General features: G+C 34.5%; 1 protein-coding gene across 2 annotated transcripts; it reads right to left on the bottom strand.

Moving 5' to 3' along the window:
* Positions 1-1,497: 1,497 nt before the first annotated feature.
* Positions 1,498-12,795, bottom strand: LOC120081206 (calcineurin-binding protein 1-like). Of its 2 annotated transcripts, none has more exons than XM_039035907.2 (19): positions 12,569-12,795; positions 12,378-12,452; positions 11,869-11,988; positions 11,752-11,792; positions 10,983-11,194; positions 9,034-10,904; positions 7,568-7,768; positions 6,772-7,428; positions 6,300-6,535; positions 5,967-6,177; positions 5,680-5,835; positions 4,934-5,091; positions 4,635-4,827; positions 4,071-4,459; positions 3,647-3,827; positions 3,035-3,264; positions 2,247-2,907; positions 2,095-2,173; positions 1,498-1,884 (listed from the first exon to the last, which is right to left on the bottom strand). In XM_039035907.2, exons 1-19 carry the CDS (start codon positions 12,569-12,571, stop codon positions 1,649-1,651), a joined length of 5,910 nt encoding a protein of 1,969 aa, XP_038891835.1. In that variant the 5' UTR covers positions 12,572-12,795; the 3' UTR covers positions 1,498-1,648. The 2 variants fall into 2 exon arrangements, with proteins under 2 accessions (XP_038891835.1, XP_038891836.1); XM_039035908.2 differs by having other exon boundaries at positions 10,983-11,151; positions 12,569-12,720.
* Between the last annotated feature and the right edge of the window lie 6,369 nt (positions 12,796-19,164).

The following is a 19,164-nucleotide window of genomic DNA, read 5'->3' as shown; positions in this document are numbered from 1 at the left end:
ATTGAAACAATCAGGACGAATGTGGTAAAATCACCTGAGTGGATATTTGTTGAAAGAAAGATATCAAAACAATCCAATATGTATATGTGTTTTTATAAAGAAATCACAACTAGTATTTGCTAATATAACTGTATATGTTGACGACTTAAATATAATTGGAACTCCTGAAAAGTTTTCAAAGGCAATAGAATATCTTAAGAAAGAATTTGAGATGAAACATCTTGGAAAAACAAAATTTTTTCTTGGCTTGCAAATTAAGCCTTTAGCATATGGGATATTTGTTCATCGATCAACTTTTACAGGAAAAGTTTTGAAAATATTTTATATGGACAAAGCACATCCATTGAACATTCCAATTGAAGTTTGTTCATTAGATGTGAGGAAAGATATATTTCGACCTCAAGATGATAATGAAGAACTTTTTGGTCCTGAAGTACCTTATCTTAGTGCAATTGGTGCACTTATGTATTTTGCTAATAATATAAGACCAGATATTGCATTTTCAGTAAATTTATTAACAAGCTATAGTTCTTCTCCAACTAAAAGACATTGGAATGGAACTAAGCATATATTCCGTTATCTCCAAGGAATAATTGATATGGGTTTGTTTTATTCAAATAAATCGAATTTTGATCTGATTAGTTTTGCATATTCTGGATATTCATCTGATCCACATAAAGCTAGATCTCAAATAGGTTATCTATTCACATGTAGAGAAACTACTCTATTGTGGCGATCGGTGAAACATAGCATAACAGCCACTTCCTCAAATCATGCTAAAATTCTTACAATTCACAAGGCTAGTCGAGAATGTGTATGGCTAAGATCAATGGCTCAACACATTTATGAAACATGTGATTTGTCTTCTACTAAAAATCTTCTAACAATATTATACAAAGACAACACAACATGCATATCCCAAATCAAAGAAAGATATATTAAATGAGATAGAACAAAGCATATGTCACTAAAGCTTTATATACTCATGATCTTAAAGAAAATATTGATATCACTATACAACAAATTTGTTCAAATAATAATCTAACAGACTTATTTACAAAGTCATTACCTACAGCAACCTTTGAAAAATTATTATACAACATTAGAATGCAGCGACTCAGATATCTCAAATAATGTTTCCATGGGAGGGAGTAAATATATTGTATTCTTTTTAAGAGTATTAAATTATATGAAATATGTATTATTTTTCTTTCACTATGATTTTTTTCCTAATAAGATTTTAACGAGACATATTTCATATATATAATAGACATCCAAGAGAGAATATCATAAATATTATAGAAAATAGATACCCATTAAATATTCATACTTAGTATCCATTGACCATGTGTCATGTCCCACTTTTCCAAAGTGTTATCCATGTGTTTATATATATTAGGTTTAATTTATGTTAATATTTATTTATTTATTTATTCCATATATTTATATTATATTTATTTATTTTAATATTATATTTTATTAGCATCCATGTACCCATTGTGTTCCTCAAATTCACAATATATATTTCGTAATTGAAATGGGTATATATACAAGTACAACCTACCCTTTGCAAATTTCCCCATAAATTACAGGATATAAAAAATGCTTTGTTAATATACTACTACTAAGAGCAAGCACATCCGGACTGTCATCCTTTGTCTGCATCTCCTCCATTAGGTAATCTCTCAGCAACGACATTGCTACATTGTTGAAATTGAGGACCATAAAATGAACTTCTGCGAGTGTCGCCACTCAAAAGAAGCGGAATCGAACTGCTCGTGATCTGCTTCTCTGGCAATGAAGTAGATGTAACAGGGGTGGCTAGAGATGCTTCTGCATCTGTCTCACCATTGTGGTTTGAACCATCTCTTCCAGTGCCTAGAACTACATACAAGGTGGAGGCAGAAGGATTGAGGGACATGAGTTTCAAATCATTAACCAATCATGGCAATCAAACAAGCAAATTAAGAGGAAACACGAGTTAATAGACGCATGCAATATCATTACTAGTTGTCATATGTAGTAAAATCTCGAGAGAGATTACAAACGGATAAACAAAAAAAAGAAAAGAAAAAGAAAAGGGAAACGAGTGACCTGTTGGTGAAGATATCACGGCAGGCAAGTTTGCATGAGTTTGTGTAGCGGGAATTCCAGCTCCCTTCTTTAACTTTGACTGAAAAGGTTAGCCAATCATTAATTACTTGACGACTATCACATAACAATAACTGTTATTTTTAAGTTCATACCTTTAGATGTTCTTCACAATGCTTCACCACCGATGAAATATTAGCAAAATGACCATGCACTAGAGTGTACGCCCACAAGAGAAGCTTCTTTGGCATGCTGAAATCTAAAATTTCAATCCCATCCATGCGCTGTTGAAAGTTTACTCCTGTTGCTAGTCGATATGGAACTAGATACAGGTTCAAGCCAGATGGGAGCACACAAGAGCTCTCACGAAAAAAGTTGTAAGAAGATCGAAGCAAAGAGTTAGCAGTTTCCCAATTCACTTCTGCAGCTCTTTTAATAAATATGTTATTGATTTTGGACAAGATCGGGCACCATTTTGGTTCAAGACTTTTCAGATGTGTTGAGTCCTCAAAGGTTGAACACCATAATTCATTAATTTGCAAATCCACACAAAGGAGCTGGTTACTTTCTAAACCACCGGTTAATGAACTTGATGTTTGACTTTCGGTTGAGGATTCAGAAGGTATGGGAGTGATAAGTGCCAAGCTGATTATAAGGGATCTACACCATGCAGTAGAAGCATGCCTGCAAACTTTTGCAATGTTAATATTGGACAACTTTGGATTCTTAAAACGTTTTCGAATCCTCTCATTTATTGCTTCAAGATTCTCAACCTTGACATTTCTCTCCAAAGTAATGATATAATCATGAAGATACCTGCGGCACTCAGATTCCGTAAGTTTATATCAAAGCATAGTAGCATCATTATTAGAAAAGACACAAGAATGCACTTACAGGGGGGAAAAAAAGGAAAGAAAGAAAGAAAACTCTCTAATATGATTACCCAAACAAATTGCTTTCTGATATACCCGGGCCTTGTATTTCAGGCAAACTGCACAATTCTGGCCATAAGTTACCCTGCTCCATGAACAGAGCAAACATTTTCTCTAGTATATGTTCGTAACCACTTGCATCACCAGTGCGAGCAATCCCGACTTGACGAATGGACGTTATCAAAACCTTGACATACCTCCCTAGAGCAACTGGAACAAGATCTTCAATGCACAATGCAAACTGGATATATGATAGATGTGACATGCCATGAAATAATCAACCATAAGCAAGGTGAAATTCAACAAGATCATGAACACAAAATAAAAATTGAATTCACGTAACTGATCGCCTGTCACCATCAATAAATGAAAATATACACAAATAAACCCATGCAGCCTTATTTATACATTGAAAAAATGTACTTGGTTTTTCAATTAAAGAAGTAAAGATGATCTTTCAGTTCAATTACATATAGGCCAACATATGCATACAACTACAAATGCACAACATTGCAAAATTATTTCCCATGTACTATATGTGCATGGGTTTACAATTTAAATTTAATGTGTGGCTGATGAAGCATTGAATTGAATATAAAGAGTCCAAAGCACGTAGGTGTTACCCTTTTATCTGCTCGAAGTGATATATAAGCACGCTCAAGGGAACAGATATCTCCAGTTTCCTCCAGTAGTTTCAAATAAAACAACAAGTATTTCCTGATACATGTAATAAACTTCCGAGAACTTTCTGGTAAATTAACTTCAAGTGCTTTCCTATTCCCTGAAAGTCCAGGTGTTTTGCGCCTGTAATACAGATATGTCAAAAAAGTAGCTTCCTTATTGCTTTATATTAATAAGATAGATTCAAGCAATGACAAAAAGAGAAAGTAAGAACATCAATCATTTTCAAACTTATCCTGACATAGTTAAATATAATGCTACTATATAACGGAAGCAGATTGTAAAGACTTCTTTTACTGTAACATTGACTTACTCTGAATGAATTATCTATAACATAAATATTTTGGACAAGCATTGAAGCTATACCTTCCCTTTTTGACCATGCTATCAATCTCCCACATATTTATTGTGAAGGGTGAACGAGATGATTTAAAACAAAATGAGAGCTCATCCTTTGCTTTGTCCACATCACCGTTCTCACCCCTTCTATAAAGACCCCGAGCAAGTGTATATCTGGCTTTATGGTAATGTTTAAGATCCCCTTCAACACAAGTTTCAATACCAGAAAGACAATCATTATACAGCATGTGCCACGCCTTTTCCACTTTGAGGAATTCATCATGCTTTATGTCCTCAGAAGATGCTTCATGGCCATCCACGTCTGCAGGTAAATCCAAAGTCTTGGAACCAAACTTACTTGATATTTCCATCACGGCATCTCCAGTTGACTGATTAAAGGCATAAGTTGCAAGATCCTGGAAAATGCCAACAAAATGATGAATATATAATATACAAAAGAAGATTAATTATCTAAATCCAAAAGTACTCGAACTTTGCCGAAGATTAATTATAAACACTAATATAATAAATATACTAAATTTAAAACAAGCAACAAATAAAATTTTATAGGATTGATTTTATGGTATAAACCTTCCAAGCTTGCAGATCTCCTTTTCCAGAATTACCAAGAAACTTTAAGCGCGATGCATGCATTCTGTAAATAGAATCAACGGCTGATGGATTTAAGGCAATAGCTTTAGCATAATATGATAGAGCTTTATCATGTGAGAGCCCGAGCTTTTCACTAAGTTTGCCCATATAGAATGCATGAGACCAGTGTTGCCTGTATGAAAATAGAGCATGAAATAAAACACATGGTTAAATTACAATCTAGTGAAGGTACTGTTGAGAAATATATAATGAGATGTCAAAAGTGGAGAGAGCTATACTGATGTGTAAAAGCTTTCTTGAAATGTTTCAACGAGTTCTCACAAAATCTGAGCCATGCTTCATCCTTCGGTGGCACCACAGACCGCTGATCATAGAATGGAACCACATTTTGAAGGCTGTCGTAGTACACAAGTGCTAATAGCTCATGTATCTCATGCTGGAGCCACAAAAGGTTCAAACATGAGTTCACAGCATCTGTTTAATTTTTTAACTCCCACAAGTCCTTAGACTTTAACTTGCAGCACAAGAATAAAGATAACTGAAACCATTGTGAGTATATATAGACAAGACCAACCATTACATGAGACGTGAGTCCACATTACAGATTCAAGCACCTCACAGATTCAAGCACCAAATCATCCTTGAAAGCACTTTACATATTTATTTACATATACTTTAGTATTAAAATAAAAGACACGTCTATCAAATTATAGGTTAAAACCCCTAACGAGTAATATGAACAAAATATATCCGTATTTCATTAGGTCATCACCAAAACATGCTAGAGTTTCCTCAACACCCTACCCCATCTTGAATAAATACAATTAAAAAAGAAAAAAACGAAGGTTATATAATGTTGTGGATCCCACATTGGAAAGATGAAGATACCTCATAATCTTTATAAAATACACGAATCACTCCTCATTTAGTCAATTGGTTTTGAGATGAAACATCATGTTTCTCTAATATATGAGCACCTCACTGCGAAAATGACATACTTGTAGAGAAAAATTGGAGGTCAAACCTGCTGAGTTGGTGACTTTGCTAAAGCTAAACTCATTAGTAGACAACGCCTGCTCCTCCTCCGGCTTATCTCCACTCTATGGGGTAAAGAATCATTTTTCCTCCATCCTGTAACATTGATGTGCTTACTGCCGTCATTGAGCAACAGGTCTACCTCCTGTTTTGTTGTAAATATAGAATTTAAAGAATGGAACTTTCTAGAATGATTTGAAAATTATATATCTATAAAAGAAATATGCTCCTAATAAAACAGATAGATAAAATGATGCTAACTGACCGTATATTTACCTCATCATAAATATGAGCAAGTTTTTGCCAGCTCTCAAATCGCAGAGGATTATACAGCAGATCATATTTGAAGAGGTTTGCATTATGTTGAACAAATTCCTCCCCTTCCTTGGTGAGCACAAAACCTGGCCATTTGTCAGTTGCACTCATTTCCTCTGATTGAGCAAGGAAATAATACAAGTTGCTATAAACTTCCAGATATGGTTCAGAACTGCAATCAGACAAATACAGATACAATCATTCTCAAGAGCAATATTCAATGAATTTAATATTTTTGAAGTGAAGAACCACCCTGCGTTAACACTTGACATGAAAAAAGTAATGCAGTCTTACCTTCCTAAGACTGATGTTCGATACTGTTTAATGCTTCCTACATCATTAAGTAATATCTTAGTCATTGTTACAAGAAACTCATCTGAACCAGCCTCGTCAGAGAGTTTTTCTTCACATAAATTGGGATCATCTAGGAACTTGTCTATCACATTTCCATCCAATACATCCTCTGGTGGTTTTAAAAAGTGTTTGCGGATGGCTCTCAGAACTCTTCGCAGCTTGACTAATCCAGTTCTCTAAAAATTTAAAAAAAAAAAAAAAAAAAAGAAAAAAAGCAAATAAAACCAGGTAAAAGGGTCAGTCAAGGGAAACTCGATTTAATGCCAACTCTGGGAAATCGTGAATGCAGAACTCTTGACAGTCCCACCAAAATACGAGAGTGCTAGTTTCTGCTCTCCAAGTAAACATAAATTATATCAAAGGGGAGGGGGTCACTGATAGACCAGTAGACATATTTGCATAAAATACTCACAGATGAAGCCTTTGCATAAGGGAGTATATACTGGAAAACATCAGCACACTGTTCTTTGGTCTGATAATCCCCACGGCTAGTATTTTTATGTACAGATAGATCATCATCATAAGATGAGTCACATCTGAGGTTTAATCCGTACAAGCAGAAAAAGCACTGATCCAATGTATTTTCAATTTTTAATTCTAGCTCCACCTTCTCATCTTCATTTTCCTCATTCTCACATTCTACTAGTTGGTCACTATTATTTTCACAAGCATTGAACTTGCCAGCAGACTCCTCACTTCCTTGCTTAATAAATTCTCCTTCTGTAGCATCTTTCAATATTGATTTATGAGTTGACATCCCTTCCCGTGTTATATCCTCCCCAGCATCCTTCTCGATGAATCTGGTTTCATCATTTTGACTAAACCCCAAATCTTGAGCATTCAATTTTGATCGGTCTGGAGATGCCTTTACTTGACAATTCTCCCATTCCATGTCATCACATTCAATTCTTTTCTCATTTACCGAACTGTTCAATTTAAGTTTCATATCCAAAGCTAAGAGATGCTTTATGGAAAATTTAAGAAATTTTCCTTCCTCTCCTTCACCCTCGCCCCAACAGCAGAGACCATATTCTGCAAGTAGGTCATGTGTTGCAACAATTAACTCAACCTAAGACGAGAAGACGGAAATTGATCAGAAGATGGAAGTAATAACTGCCAAGGAAATCTTTACAGAAAAGAATTGGCTAAGAAGCCCAATAGCAGGTTCTATAATTAACTAATTATCCTCAAAAAATCTTCCTACTGACGTGAGATTTCACAGGCACAGAAAGATCAAGATGTTGGAGTTTGCAGAATGCAATGGCTGCATCTACGAGGCAGCATCTTTCAACTTGATCATCAACTGCTGCCCCAGAAGACTTCTTGGAGAGGAATGTGTTTATAACGTTACACATGACCGATAAAAGCAAGAACTGCATATCACAAATCCTCCTCATCTGAATGTCATTCTGCAAGCATAATAAAGTTAGTTGTGGTAATGAAAATGCAATATATTTTAAAGGAGAAGAGAGCAGAAAACAAAGCCATTAAGAAAACAATATGTATCTTATTGTTAACTTCACCTTTCATAAGCAACTTGAACCAACATGTTAGCAGAAAATAAACCAAAAATTATAAAATCCAAAAGCAATGTGCATAAGCATAACTTCGCTTATGCACTAAAAGAAATAAATGTACAATCTAATCCTATTGCCACAATAAAGAATGATTTAACTGCTGATTTCAGGGGCAAGTGGAGTTTAAAAAACCCCTTTCAAGTGAGATCAAATTTTCATCAAAGTTCATGCAGAGATCTTAGCCTGCACACAGAAATTCCTATATCCAAACAAACACACAATCATGATTGAATAATTATGCATGTATAGGGTAAAACAGAGCCATGGACGAAATCATCCAATGTTGTCCACACTGTATCCATCTATTTGAGCTATGAACATCTACAACACGAGGGGATATCTATCTTTTTCTTCCAAAAACCCACCAATATTGGACAAGTGACATTATCCATGATATTTTATCTGACAGTATAATATCTATGAAAATTGGTTGTCACATGTACAAAAAGAAGATCAATCTTAATTCTGAGATAAGCATAGTTAGTCATTTTTACATTATATGCATCTTCACATTCTTTACTAAACCAAATTTCTTGTTTGTATTAACATAATTTCATATTATTTCTTAATTATTGATCATTATAATTAAAAACTTTAATTCTAAGTGAAGAATGCACTGTAGGAAGTCAAACAAAACCAGTACTAAATGATTTTTATGTAAAGTTCAAGGTCTAAGATATAATAGTTGAAAGTTAAGAGACTAAAAGCTTCAAACCTCAATATAATTACACGATACAATAAAATTACACAATGAGATACCTTATGTTCCAATCTACTAGCGGGGGCAAAAGTTTACAAAGTATGCTTTAAATTATTCTTATTTACCAATTTTACTTATGTTTGAACACTCTATTGAAGGAAGAGGAAGAGGAACAGTAAGTTTTCCTGAGACATCTACAACAGATACTTGTGCTTGATTCCGTAATAATATCTTCCTTACTGTATGATTAATTGAATAAACTTGAGAAAATTGTTTTGCTTTAGTTATACACTAAATCACCAAGAGGGTTGATCAATTTTTCAATTTTAGATGAATTCACTAGGTACATGAAAAGATAACAAGGAAGTACAATCATAGAGAATAAGTATTGGCTTACAGAGTCTTCAGAATGTTCGATGAAGTTCTTTACTTGTGATATACATTGAGATATTGCTTTTACTTCTTCCGCGACTAGATGGTTCAAGTGACTGCTTGGACTATCCTTCGTTTCTATGTCAGAGAGTGCTTTTGCCTCCGACTTCTCACGAAATGATTTATTTGATGTAAAGTATTCATGCATCCCAGCAGCTGCCATGAGTATTTGCAGCTTCCGTTGGTGAGAATTCAAAAGTATCTCGATATCCAAATGATTTACCTTCTCACACGATTTAATTAAAACGTCAATCGCTGCAAGTTCCACTGAAGTAATCCCTGCATCTTTTCTTCCTAAAAATTGCAAGGACAAGGCATCAATGTCAACTTCCTGTACACTAAATAGAAGTGGAGAAAGTAAAGTGATGCACTCCTCATACATTTCTTTCTCAAACATTTCAGGTACAGCATTCTTCATCAAGAGGTCAACCTTTAAAACGTTAATTTCATAAAGTATTCTATCCAAGGTTAAACTTTTCAAAACCCGACAGTGAGGGAGCCAGACCAGTAACAGAGAATCATTCACATCATTCATCTTTTCCAGAAGCGATAAAGAAATACAGAACTCTTCACAGGCTTTTGCCTTGCTTCCATCCCACAAAGACAATTGCCCACTAAGCCAAAAGAATCGTACCCAGAATGATTTGTTATTTGTTAATAGTGAATTTTCAACAAATAAGTGCTGATTACTAGAACTTTCAAATGATATTTTACTGGAATCTTGAAGACTGCTAGAGCAGCTATCGCTCTTTTCGAGGGCTACTAATTCAATGATTTTACAGAGATGATATGAAGCCTCTGACATGAATTCAGATTGCTTGGTAGTATCAGAAGAAGATGATCCAAAGTCAAAATAGAGCTCAGCAAGAAAAAGATTGCATTCAGGAGATCTGTCCTTTCCCCAATGCCTCGTCAACTTTTCCAACTCCAGAAATTTGAAAAATGCATCCTGATGTGGAGGATATGTGCTTGAAAGCTTTTCTAAAAGCATGTGACTCACATGGTAAGCACCATAATTACAGGAATTTTCCACCAAAAAACTATGAGCATCATTGCAATCTGAACCCCGTGAATTCTCTCCATCAGGGTAGGAAACAGAATTCTTGATCTCATGATCAGTATCTTTGGTTCCCAGTCCACTGGAAATAAAGGGTTCTAGATACTGAGTTACAACCCTTGCCAGATCTTTACTTGTCGAATAATCTAATTCTTCTTTTCCAGGCTTACGACTTCTTAGCCTTTCAAGACGAGTACTACGCCGCTCTTGTGGATGTTCATCTAAACCACTTGCCTCTTTTTCCTTAAAAGAAGATGAACTTTCTGTGTTAGAATCTGCAAGAGACGTATTATCACAAATGGACGAAGAAGCAAGCTCTTTCCTCTCCGTAAATGCACTGCTACGATCTAAACTGGGAGTTAGGCATATTCTTAATCTAACATCACCAGATCTAAGTGGTTTTTCAATCTCCACCTCAGACCCACATTCGTTCAATGGAAGTAAGATATCTAGGAGTGCATCAACAAGACCAACCCAGGAAACTTCTGCTAGGTGGAGATCTATATTTTGGTTAGACCTTTTAACTTTGACGTCTTCATCAAGATCCTCTTCACCAGACTTCCTCTTATCAATAAATTTGAGTCGGACATGTTTTGGTTCTAGCTTATCAATACCTTTGGGTGCATATGGAATAGATTTTGACTCTTCAATAGTAAGTTTCACATGCAAAGCACGAGCATGTGATGGCCAGTGCCTCAAAATCAATTCTGCTACAGAAAGACAGGCAATCTCATCACGTATTGCAATTAGAACTTCCAAAAGCTTCTCCATGCAGTTCCCTAAACAACAATCATCCGTAAAACAATTAGTACCATGTCTATGAAAGAAATATGTTAACAGACTAAATAAATACTCACAGTTATTAGGGCTGCACACAAGTCCTTGCTCAAATGCCCAACGTGAAATATTAAGTAAGCCCATTGAGCAAGATAAAGTACCCAGCTGGTTCCAAACAACAGAATCTTTAGAATCAATTTCCACGGCTTGAAGATAACAATGCAGAGCACCCTCATAATGAGCAGATCCCTGTTGAAGACATACAGTGGCAAGATTCTTAAGTGCTAAGAATCTGCAATGGATCATCCACGAAAAAATACAAAGTGAATTGGTGTAAATATCCATCCAATAACTGAAAGATTACAACATCCACTGCACTGTAGGAAACAATCAAACAAAATATCCTTTTATCTTGCATGTCTAAGTAATGTTCTAACATGTATTGAAACTCTTAAGAGCTTCAAGTAGCATTTACAGGCATGGCAGCAACTCAAAAGCATTACCACAAATCCACAGCTTCAAGAACCCAAAAAAAAAAAAAAAAAAAGAATTGGAGGCCAAAGGATTGTAGTATGAATTAAAGAATAAAACTTCGATCCACCTTAATAGTAACTAACTCGAAGAATTAAAGTTGGACAAAGGAAAGGAAAAAAAATGATGAATAGTCATTTGTAGCACGATATACTGATTAAAAGAGCTGATATGCTCATCACCATCAGTTGCCACTGATCATGAAATGAAGATAGCACTAGTCACAGTAGAGAAGGCTACCATGTAAAGTTTCATAACCGTTTCAATGGAAACTAAAACTTCCGAAAACAAGTAGAAAAGACAGCATGAATCAGTAACCTGAGCTGCAGTAGATGATTATCACCAGCTTCACCATCAACCTGCATAACCAAGAGAAATCAGGAATGCCATGCACAATTCTCCATCTACCACTGTGATCCTTCAAGAAAGCTATACCTGTGCAGATGCTATCAAATGATCTTTGAGAACAGATTCTAACAATTCACGAGCCTTTTCATATTCTTTTGCTTGTAATTTAAGAAGTCCATCGTGATAAGTTTTTGTCAAATGGAATTCCTGCGAAGAGCAAATAAAATAAGATAATGATTGAATCTTAAATTCCACTATTATTGCAGTATCCGACCACATTTCTTTCTAAACAAATAGGAAACAGAAACCATCGACATTCTTCAAAAAAAAATGCTCACAACTTAAAAACAAAAAATATGAGATAAACAAGAGCACATCCATAAAATAAAATTATAGAACTTAAAAGCTCTATGTTGAATCAAAGACCCCATCAACTTGCATAGTTGCATCGACAATGTTAATAATCAAAAAAATAAGAAATACAATCATATATAGAAACGCCATTCTTCTTTCTCCACTTGTAAACTACAAATGTAAATGACAATAAAACTAAATGATAAACAATAATTTCTAAAGGGAGAAAAGAGAAGGCATGCCTGAGCTTCTTTAGTGGGAGCTAAGGGTTCCCACTGATTTCTGGAGTCGGTATCATTAATTGCAGAGATTGAAAACTGAAACGCAGAAAGTTGAAATTATGAACGTACAGATTGAAATAAATCTCATTCGACGTTGTATTGTTCGATCAATAAACTATTTTGTGAAATTCAGAATCGTGGAATAACTTTACCATTTTTGAAAATGCTGGAAGCGGAATTGAGGCGGGGTGATTAGGGCGCGAAGGTTGGGGTTTTGGGGTTTGAATGTGTTCTTGAAGTGGAGTTCGCCATTCAGTTCTGCGCTTCGGTTTTTCGTTCTTCTTTCACTCTATAAATCCTGGCCGTTAATTATTTGATGTGTACCGGAAAAATAAAACAAAAATCAACGACAGTAGCCCAAAACAATGGAATTGGGACCGGGAGGAATTTTAGGATTTTTCAGTTTCATAATGTCTTTTTTTTTTTTTTTTTTAAGGAAAAGGAAAAGTAAAACAAATTACGCAATAATATGCAAAGAAACAAAGCCGCAAAAATCACTCCAGATAAGGAGATTGAAGAAAAAAAATATTGTCAGCTCCTCTAGCCTTTCGCTGCACCACGTGGCATGCAAGTGCATTTTGACCCCGCCTCACGTGAGAGAAGGAGAACTCTCAACTCACGACTCGGTGTGAATTCAACTACTGAACCATTATATTTACTCGAATGAGCAATTACAAGAAGTAAGATAAAAAAGATTCAAGATGCTTTCACATTATATCTTCAAAAGCTAGCAAATTCACGAGAAGCGACAAATGATTTTGAGCCCAAATTTTTATATAATGTTAGTTGGCTGAGTCAAGAAGAGAATGACATGAAGATAATATGGAAAAAATCTTATAGTTTGGAAGATGGCATGACGGTCAAAAAAAAATGTACAGATTTTATGAAGAAAATGTGGTCAAGTGTGCACTGTATAGGAAAACGTGATGTCAAATCTTATCAAACGTGAGGATTAAGCTTGTCGCATGAGATATTTAAGACAATTTGGAGACTTTCTACATTTTTAGTTTTGCATTTTGACCTATTAATTAGTATGCAATTAAGTTTTAAGTTCCTAGGTCTTATTTTCTATAATTTGTAGTTAATTGTGTTTGAATGACTTTTAAGTTTTTGATCATATTCATGATATTTTGCCTTTAAATTGGCTTGTGATGCTCTTGAAAATTCAGAGTGTCAATATTAAAAAGCTTGTGATTACTCAACCCCTTTAGTGTTGTCTTTTCTTTCAAATTTTGCTTTAGATTTGATGTTTAAATCAATTTGTTGGATTAGTCTTGATCAAGCTAATTCTGGAGTGAGTTGTCTTAGTATCTAAGAGTGACCATCATAGATTCTAAGTTTGATCTAAGTTAGCTTTCTTTGTTAGTGTTTGTAAGGATCCTTGCAGGACATCTAGAACATTGTGAGCGCTTATCATTAGGTATCAGAGCATTTGGTCATCATCTTTGACTGGCTCTAGAAGTGAAATATCTTTACTTTGTTTCAATTTATTTTTTTCCTCCTTATTTTTTTTCATGTAATATCGGTTTAAAACTAACATTAAAGATCTGCTTTTTTTTTTTAGAAACCGACATTTTAGTTTTTACAACCAACATCAAAACCAAGATTTCTTGTAGTGAGAAATATCCATCGCCACATTATTCATCAACTGAACAACCTCAAGAAAATCAGATTCCACTAGAATATCATAAAGGTTTAAAGAAGAGATGCTCTCTAAACCATTACATATAGTTATCACCTCCAGATGTTTCACCTCGTTGCATCAAGGGACAAAAATCATACCAGCAAGTCAAACACTCCCAAATGATAACAAAGCACCCATCCAAGACCACCACTTTCGATACATAACTCTAAGCAGCATCAGTGTTCAATTTCTATAGGTACTCTATAGAGGGATGCCATCCAAATGATGAACAGTCTTGGGGAAAACACCCCAATAGAAGAATCCTTCCTAGCTTAAGGGATTTGGAATTCCTGCACAGCGGAAGCAAATGATCGCTTGTGTCTTTGAAACCCATTTTACATAACTTAAGAAATAGAGCAAATGGAAACTACTGGATAAACATTCACCCTTAGCATGCTTCTACAAATACAAAGAGGAAAAGGGAAGAAATTAGACTAACCCTTGAAGATATAATCTTCTCGCTTCCTCTCTCCAATGAGATCACGATCAATACTACTCCTTGTTGATCCCGAACACCACAAACACAAGCACACGAACACCTTGACCTCTTAAACACCACCACCACAAGGAGTCTCCCTTGTTATCCATAAGGAAAGAATCACATGAGAGAAGTGGGCTTCCTATGATTAATTATGTTGTTGGAAAAGTTTTGTTTTTTTTTTTAGAGAAATTGATAGAAGGTATGAAGAGGACATGGAAGGGTAGAACTCTTGTAACAACCTGACCTTTTGAGTACTCTGATAAGGATCATTACTCATAATTACACATTTACATTCAAAACATTTTGACCATTGAGAAAAATAAATTTTTATTAAAATAATAAAGACGGTTTTCCAAAATAAATAACAAATAAGAAAAACCTTTGTTCGGGGCCCCTAAAATAATGAAAAAAATAACTTAAACAAATAAAATTTTGACCAACATTGAGTTTCAAATCAAAACTTTTAAATAGCTTGAAAATGTAAACTGAGTGGAAGCGATTTACATGTCCCATATGGCACGATCATAGGTCCCTCTCGTCACCCGTCGGTTCGTTCCTATCATTACCTGAAAAACATAATTAAGAAAGGTTGAGTATAAAATACTCAGTAAGTGATCCCATTACCGAGATCAGGCTATGCATCTACGAGCAAAGAAAAATAGCCCGTGGCTCATACAGCTACATCGATTTTTTATGATGAAAAGAAAACCAAAAGACGTACTATCTTGCCTTGATACTCATGTCTAGTGGCCCGTAGGCACATTGTCAAACATGAAAATACATGAACGTGAACCCGTCGACTCATGCATATCTAGCGGCCCGTAGGCACACCGTCAAACATGGAAATAACATGAACGTAAACCTATCGGCTCACGCATGTCTAGCGGCCCGTAGGCTCACCGTCAAACATGAAAATAACATGAACGTAAACCTATCGGCTCACACATGTCTAGCAGCCCGTAGGCACACCGTCAAACATGAAACATGAACGTAAATCTGTCAGCTCACACATGTCTAGCGGCCCGTAGGCACACCGTCAAACATGGAAAAATAACATGAACGTGAACCTTTCGACTCACGCATGTCTAGCGGTCCGTAAGCACACCGTCAAACATGAAACAAGACCCGTAGGTCCTCTGAAATAAAACATGCGTCAAGGCGAGACAGTAAACCGCTCTATTGGTCTATTCAGCACCACATACATAATATCAATACTGATTAGAAATTCGAACATGCTCATAATACTTATAACTGTCATGCAACAAGTAAAACATAATGACAAAATCATGCTTCAAGAGTCCATTAGTTAACTTTATAATTGTAGACTAGGTCGTCTGGCACAAAGGCACCGATAATAGTACCACTTACCTCAACTTGGTAAAAAACTTGGTCTAAGACAAATTCCAAAACTAGATTCAATTAATCAATCTGATCTATAGGATCTAAAGGCAACACTAGAGGGGGGTGAATAGAGTTGACTACCAATTTTTTTAAAAAAAAAATAATTTTATCTTCAAACAATACTCAATAAAGTTAACCCATTAATTTGATTAAAGAAAATTTATGCAAGACAAAACTTAAATCATGCAAGTTATGATAACTTCAAATTTAAAGACAATTTAATCAAGGATAAATTTAAATAACACACTAAAATTAAATTATGCAACTTGGAAAGATTAAAAAATAACTAAGACAAGAAGAAAAAAATTTGAAAACAAGAAATAAAAGAGAGAGGAAGAGAAAACACCGAAAATTGTAGTGGTTCGGCAAATTGCCTACTCCACTCTCCAAGACTCCTTGAGTATTTCACTAAGTGATCCTCTTACAGGTGAGGACCAAACCGACACACAACTCTCTTTTTCCTAGGCTAAAGAGAAACCCAAGATCCTTTTTACTGGTTCAGGATCAAATCTTACCCACACCTTAATACAACTCCCAAAAATTAAAAGAAAACCTCACAATATTACCTCTTAAACGCTAAATACACAAGTTGAGCACTCAGAAAAAAAAAAAAAAAAAAAAAAAACTCACAAAAATAACTCTGGGCCAATTTAGGAGCAAGGTGGACAAGAATTTGAGAGTAGAGAGAATTGAGAGCTTAAGACTTGATAGCTTTTGGTGTATTCATGAAGAGTAAAATCAAGTCGAATTTATAGGCGAGGGGGATAAATTTTGGCCATTGGATATAATTGCAAATGAATGGTGGAGATTGAATCAAAATAGAAAAGAAAATGATTTGAAAAGGAATTTTGAAAGATTGGAATTATTGAGATTTAGAGAACAAAAAGAATTTTAAGGATGAAAATTTAGGAAGGAAATCAAATTTGAAAATGTTGAAATTTGGTGAGAATTTGGAGAAAATTGGATCAGAAAATTAAAGAAAAATAAGAAAATAAAAATGAAAATAAAAAATAGCCGGATGATATGAGCACCACGCACATAGGGAAGAGATTAAGCGTCACGCGCCGCATTCTATGAAGAAACCGCAGGCACGTGCGACGCGCGCGCGCATCCGCGCATGAAGCTGGGTGACCGCCACTTGTCATTATCTCATTCGTCCACGGTCGCCACGTCACTGCCACATCATGTGCCATGTCATCGTCACGTCAGCAAAAAGTGATCAATTGGAGTGTCATGTCATTTGCCACGTCATCAATATTGACCGTTTGTGTGCCACGTCAACTGCCATGTCAGCAAGGTGCCACGTGTCACTGCCACGTTGGATCTCCTCTCCAATCTTCTTTTGCTTATAACTTTCTCGTTTGAACTCCGATTTGAGCGATTCAAATTGCGTTGGAATCGTCTTTCCGAGCTCTAAAAAATAATGACTCTATAACACTGGAAATGTTAGTACAAAAAATCTGAGTTTATTATCATCAAAATACTTGGTTTGATTGAAGCTCAAAAGCTAACATGATCAAGAATTAAATCCAAAATCAGTAACTTAATTTTTCACTATTACTCTCAATCCAAAAGAATAACCATCCAAAAACTTACAAAACTTACTGATCTTTACCAATTTTCTGTAAAAAAAATGGTCTCTAGCTTGATATCAAAACTTCCAAATCTTGAATCCAAAATTTTTCTCAAGATTCCGGCAAAGATCGGGCAGTGGCGGCTGATGATGCACCGGCTCGTGGCTACCATAGATAGGCAACAGGTGTTGCTGTCAGATGGCATAAATTGTTTAGGCTCGCGACTAGTAGTGAAGGTCTTGCATGAGGAGGGTTTGCGAGAGTGAGAGAGAAAGGGAATTTCTAGTTTTACAAATTTTATTCAGCAGCGATTACGAACAAACCAGAGTTTCAAACAACGATCCAACCGTTCAAAATGAAACTCTATATGTCTCGAATAGACTGACCAAATTTATACATGATCCAACGGTTCAAACTCTAAAAATTGACAATTTTGTAGAAGCTGTCCTGAAAAACCGAATTGCTTACTCCCAATTTTTGACCTCTTTTCACTCTCATTTTATTTCGAAAAAAAAAAAATCTCAATTATTTTTTTTTTCAAATTTTGAAAAGATAAATAAAATATTTTATTAAAATATCTCCAATATCTCCAAAATCTCCAAAGATTCTATTAAATTTAGAAATTAATTAACTTTTCAAATTATCTTAATTTAGGCTTCAAAAACCAAAATTAGAAGGCATAAAATCCATTAATTTGATACAAATTAAATCCTTCCAAATATTTAAATCAATTAAACTACATGAAATTAATTATCTCTTAATTTTTTTTTTTTTTTAAGTTGGCCCTAAAATCCAAAATCAAAGGAAAACAAAATTCAATATTTTCAAGATAATCAATTAAATTCATTTCAATTATTTCAATTTAACCCCAATTTTCCAAATGAAAGGGAAATTTAAACTCAATAATTTTAGATAATTAACTTAATTTTTTCTGAAATTCGGGATGTTACAACTCTTCTCCCAAATTTCTTCGTTTTTTTTTTTTTAAATGAACCTCTATTTTCGTTTTATCCAAAACGTATTTTTAGAGAGGTGGAAGGATAACTCCCATGTAGTTACAAAATTAACTCCCTAAGAAGTTATTGATTTTGAATTCAAATTTCAAAAATCAACTTAATTTAATTATATTAACTTATAGTTTATTGTATCACATATAATATAACTTATAGTTTATTATATGAATCATATTCAAATAATCAATATTTGAATCATATTCAATAACAACCTCTCTTTCAAACTATATAATTTTAATGTGAATCATATACATATTTAACGTATAGTTTCTATATGAATCATATTCATATAATAATTATATTTGAATCATATTCAAATAATTATTTCTCTCGTTAAAACTTTATATCATAATGCATCACATACATTATACTTTATAATATAATATATCAACATACATTATATTAATTGTATCTCAGACAATTATTCCTTTTAATTAATTTGAACAATTCAAATTAATCCAAAATTAATTTGATTCTCATTAATTCTTATTGAGTTAACAAGGGGACCTTATGGACTTATAAATTAAAGCTCCAATAATACAAGATTAATTGATTAAACTTTTTAATCAGATTAATCGACATTCATTAACTGTCA

Source organism: Benincasa hispida, chromosome 7 (assembly GCF_027475165.1).
Source record: "Benincasa hispida cultivar pf3 chromosome 7, pf3_genome.v1.1, whole genome shotgun sequence".
In the NCBI taxonomy this organism is placed as follows: Eukaryota; Viridiplantae; Streptophyta; class Magnoliopsida; order Cucurbitales; family Cucurbitaceae; genus Benincasa; species Benincasa hispida.
Note: the sequence above shows the minus strand (reverse complement) of the source record. Positions and strands in the feature narration are given on the sequence as shown.

Excerpts from the sequence above, each read along its gene's own strand:
- LOC120081206 (XM_039035907.2), bottom strand. Across the intron at positions 11,195-11,751 it reads AATCATCTACTGCAGCTCAG|ATTCTTAGCACTTAAGAATC; the intron begins GTTACTGATTCA and ends GATCCATTGCAG. Across the intron at positions 1,885-2,094 it reads CGTGATATCTTCACCAACAG|TTCTAGGCACTGGAAGAGAT; the intron begins GTCACTCGTTTC and ends CCTTGTATGTAG.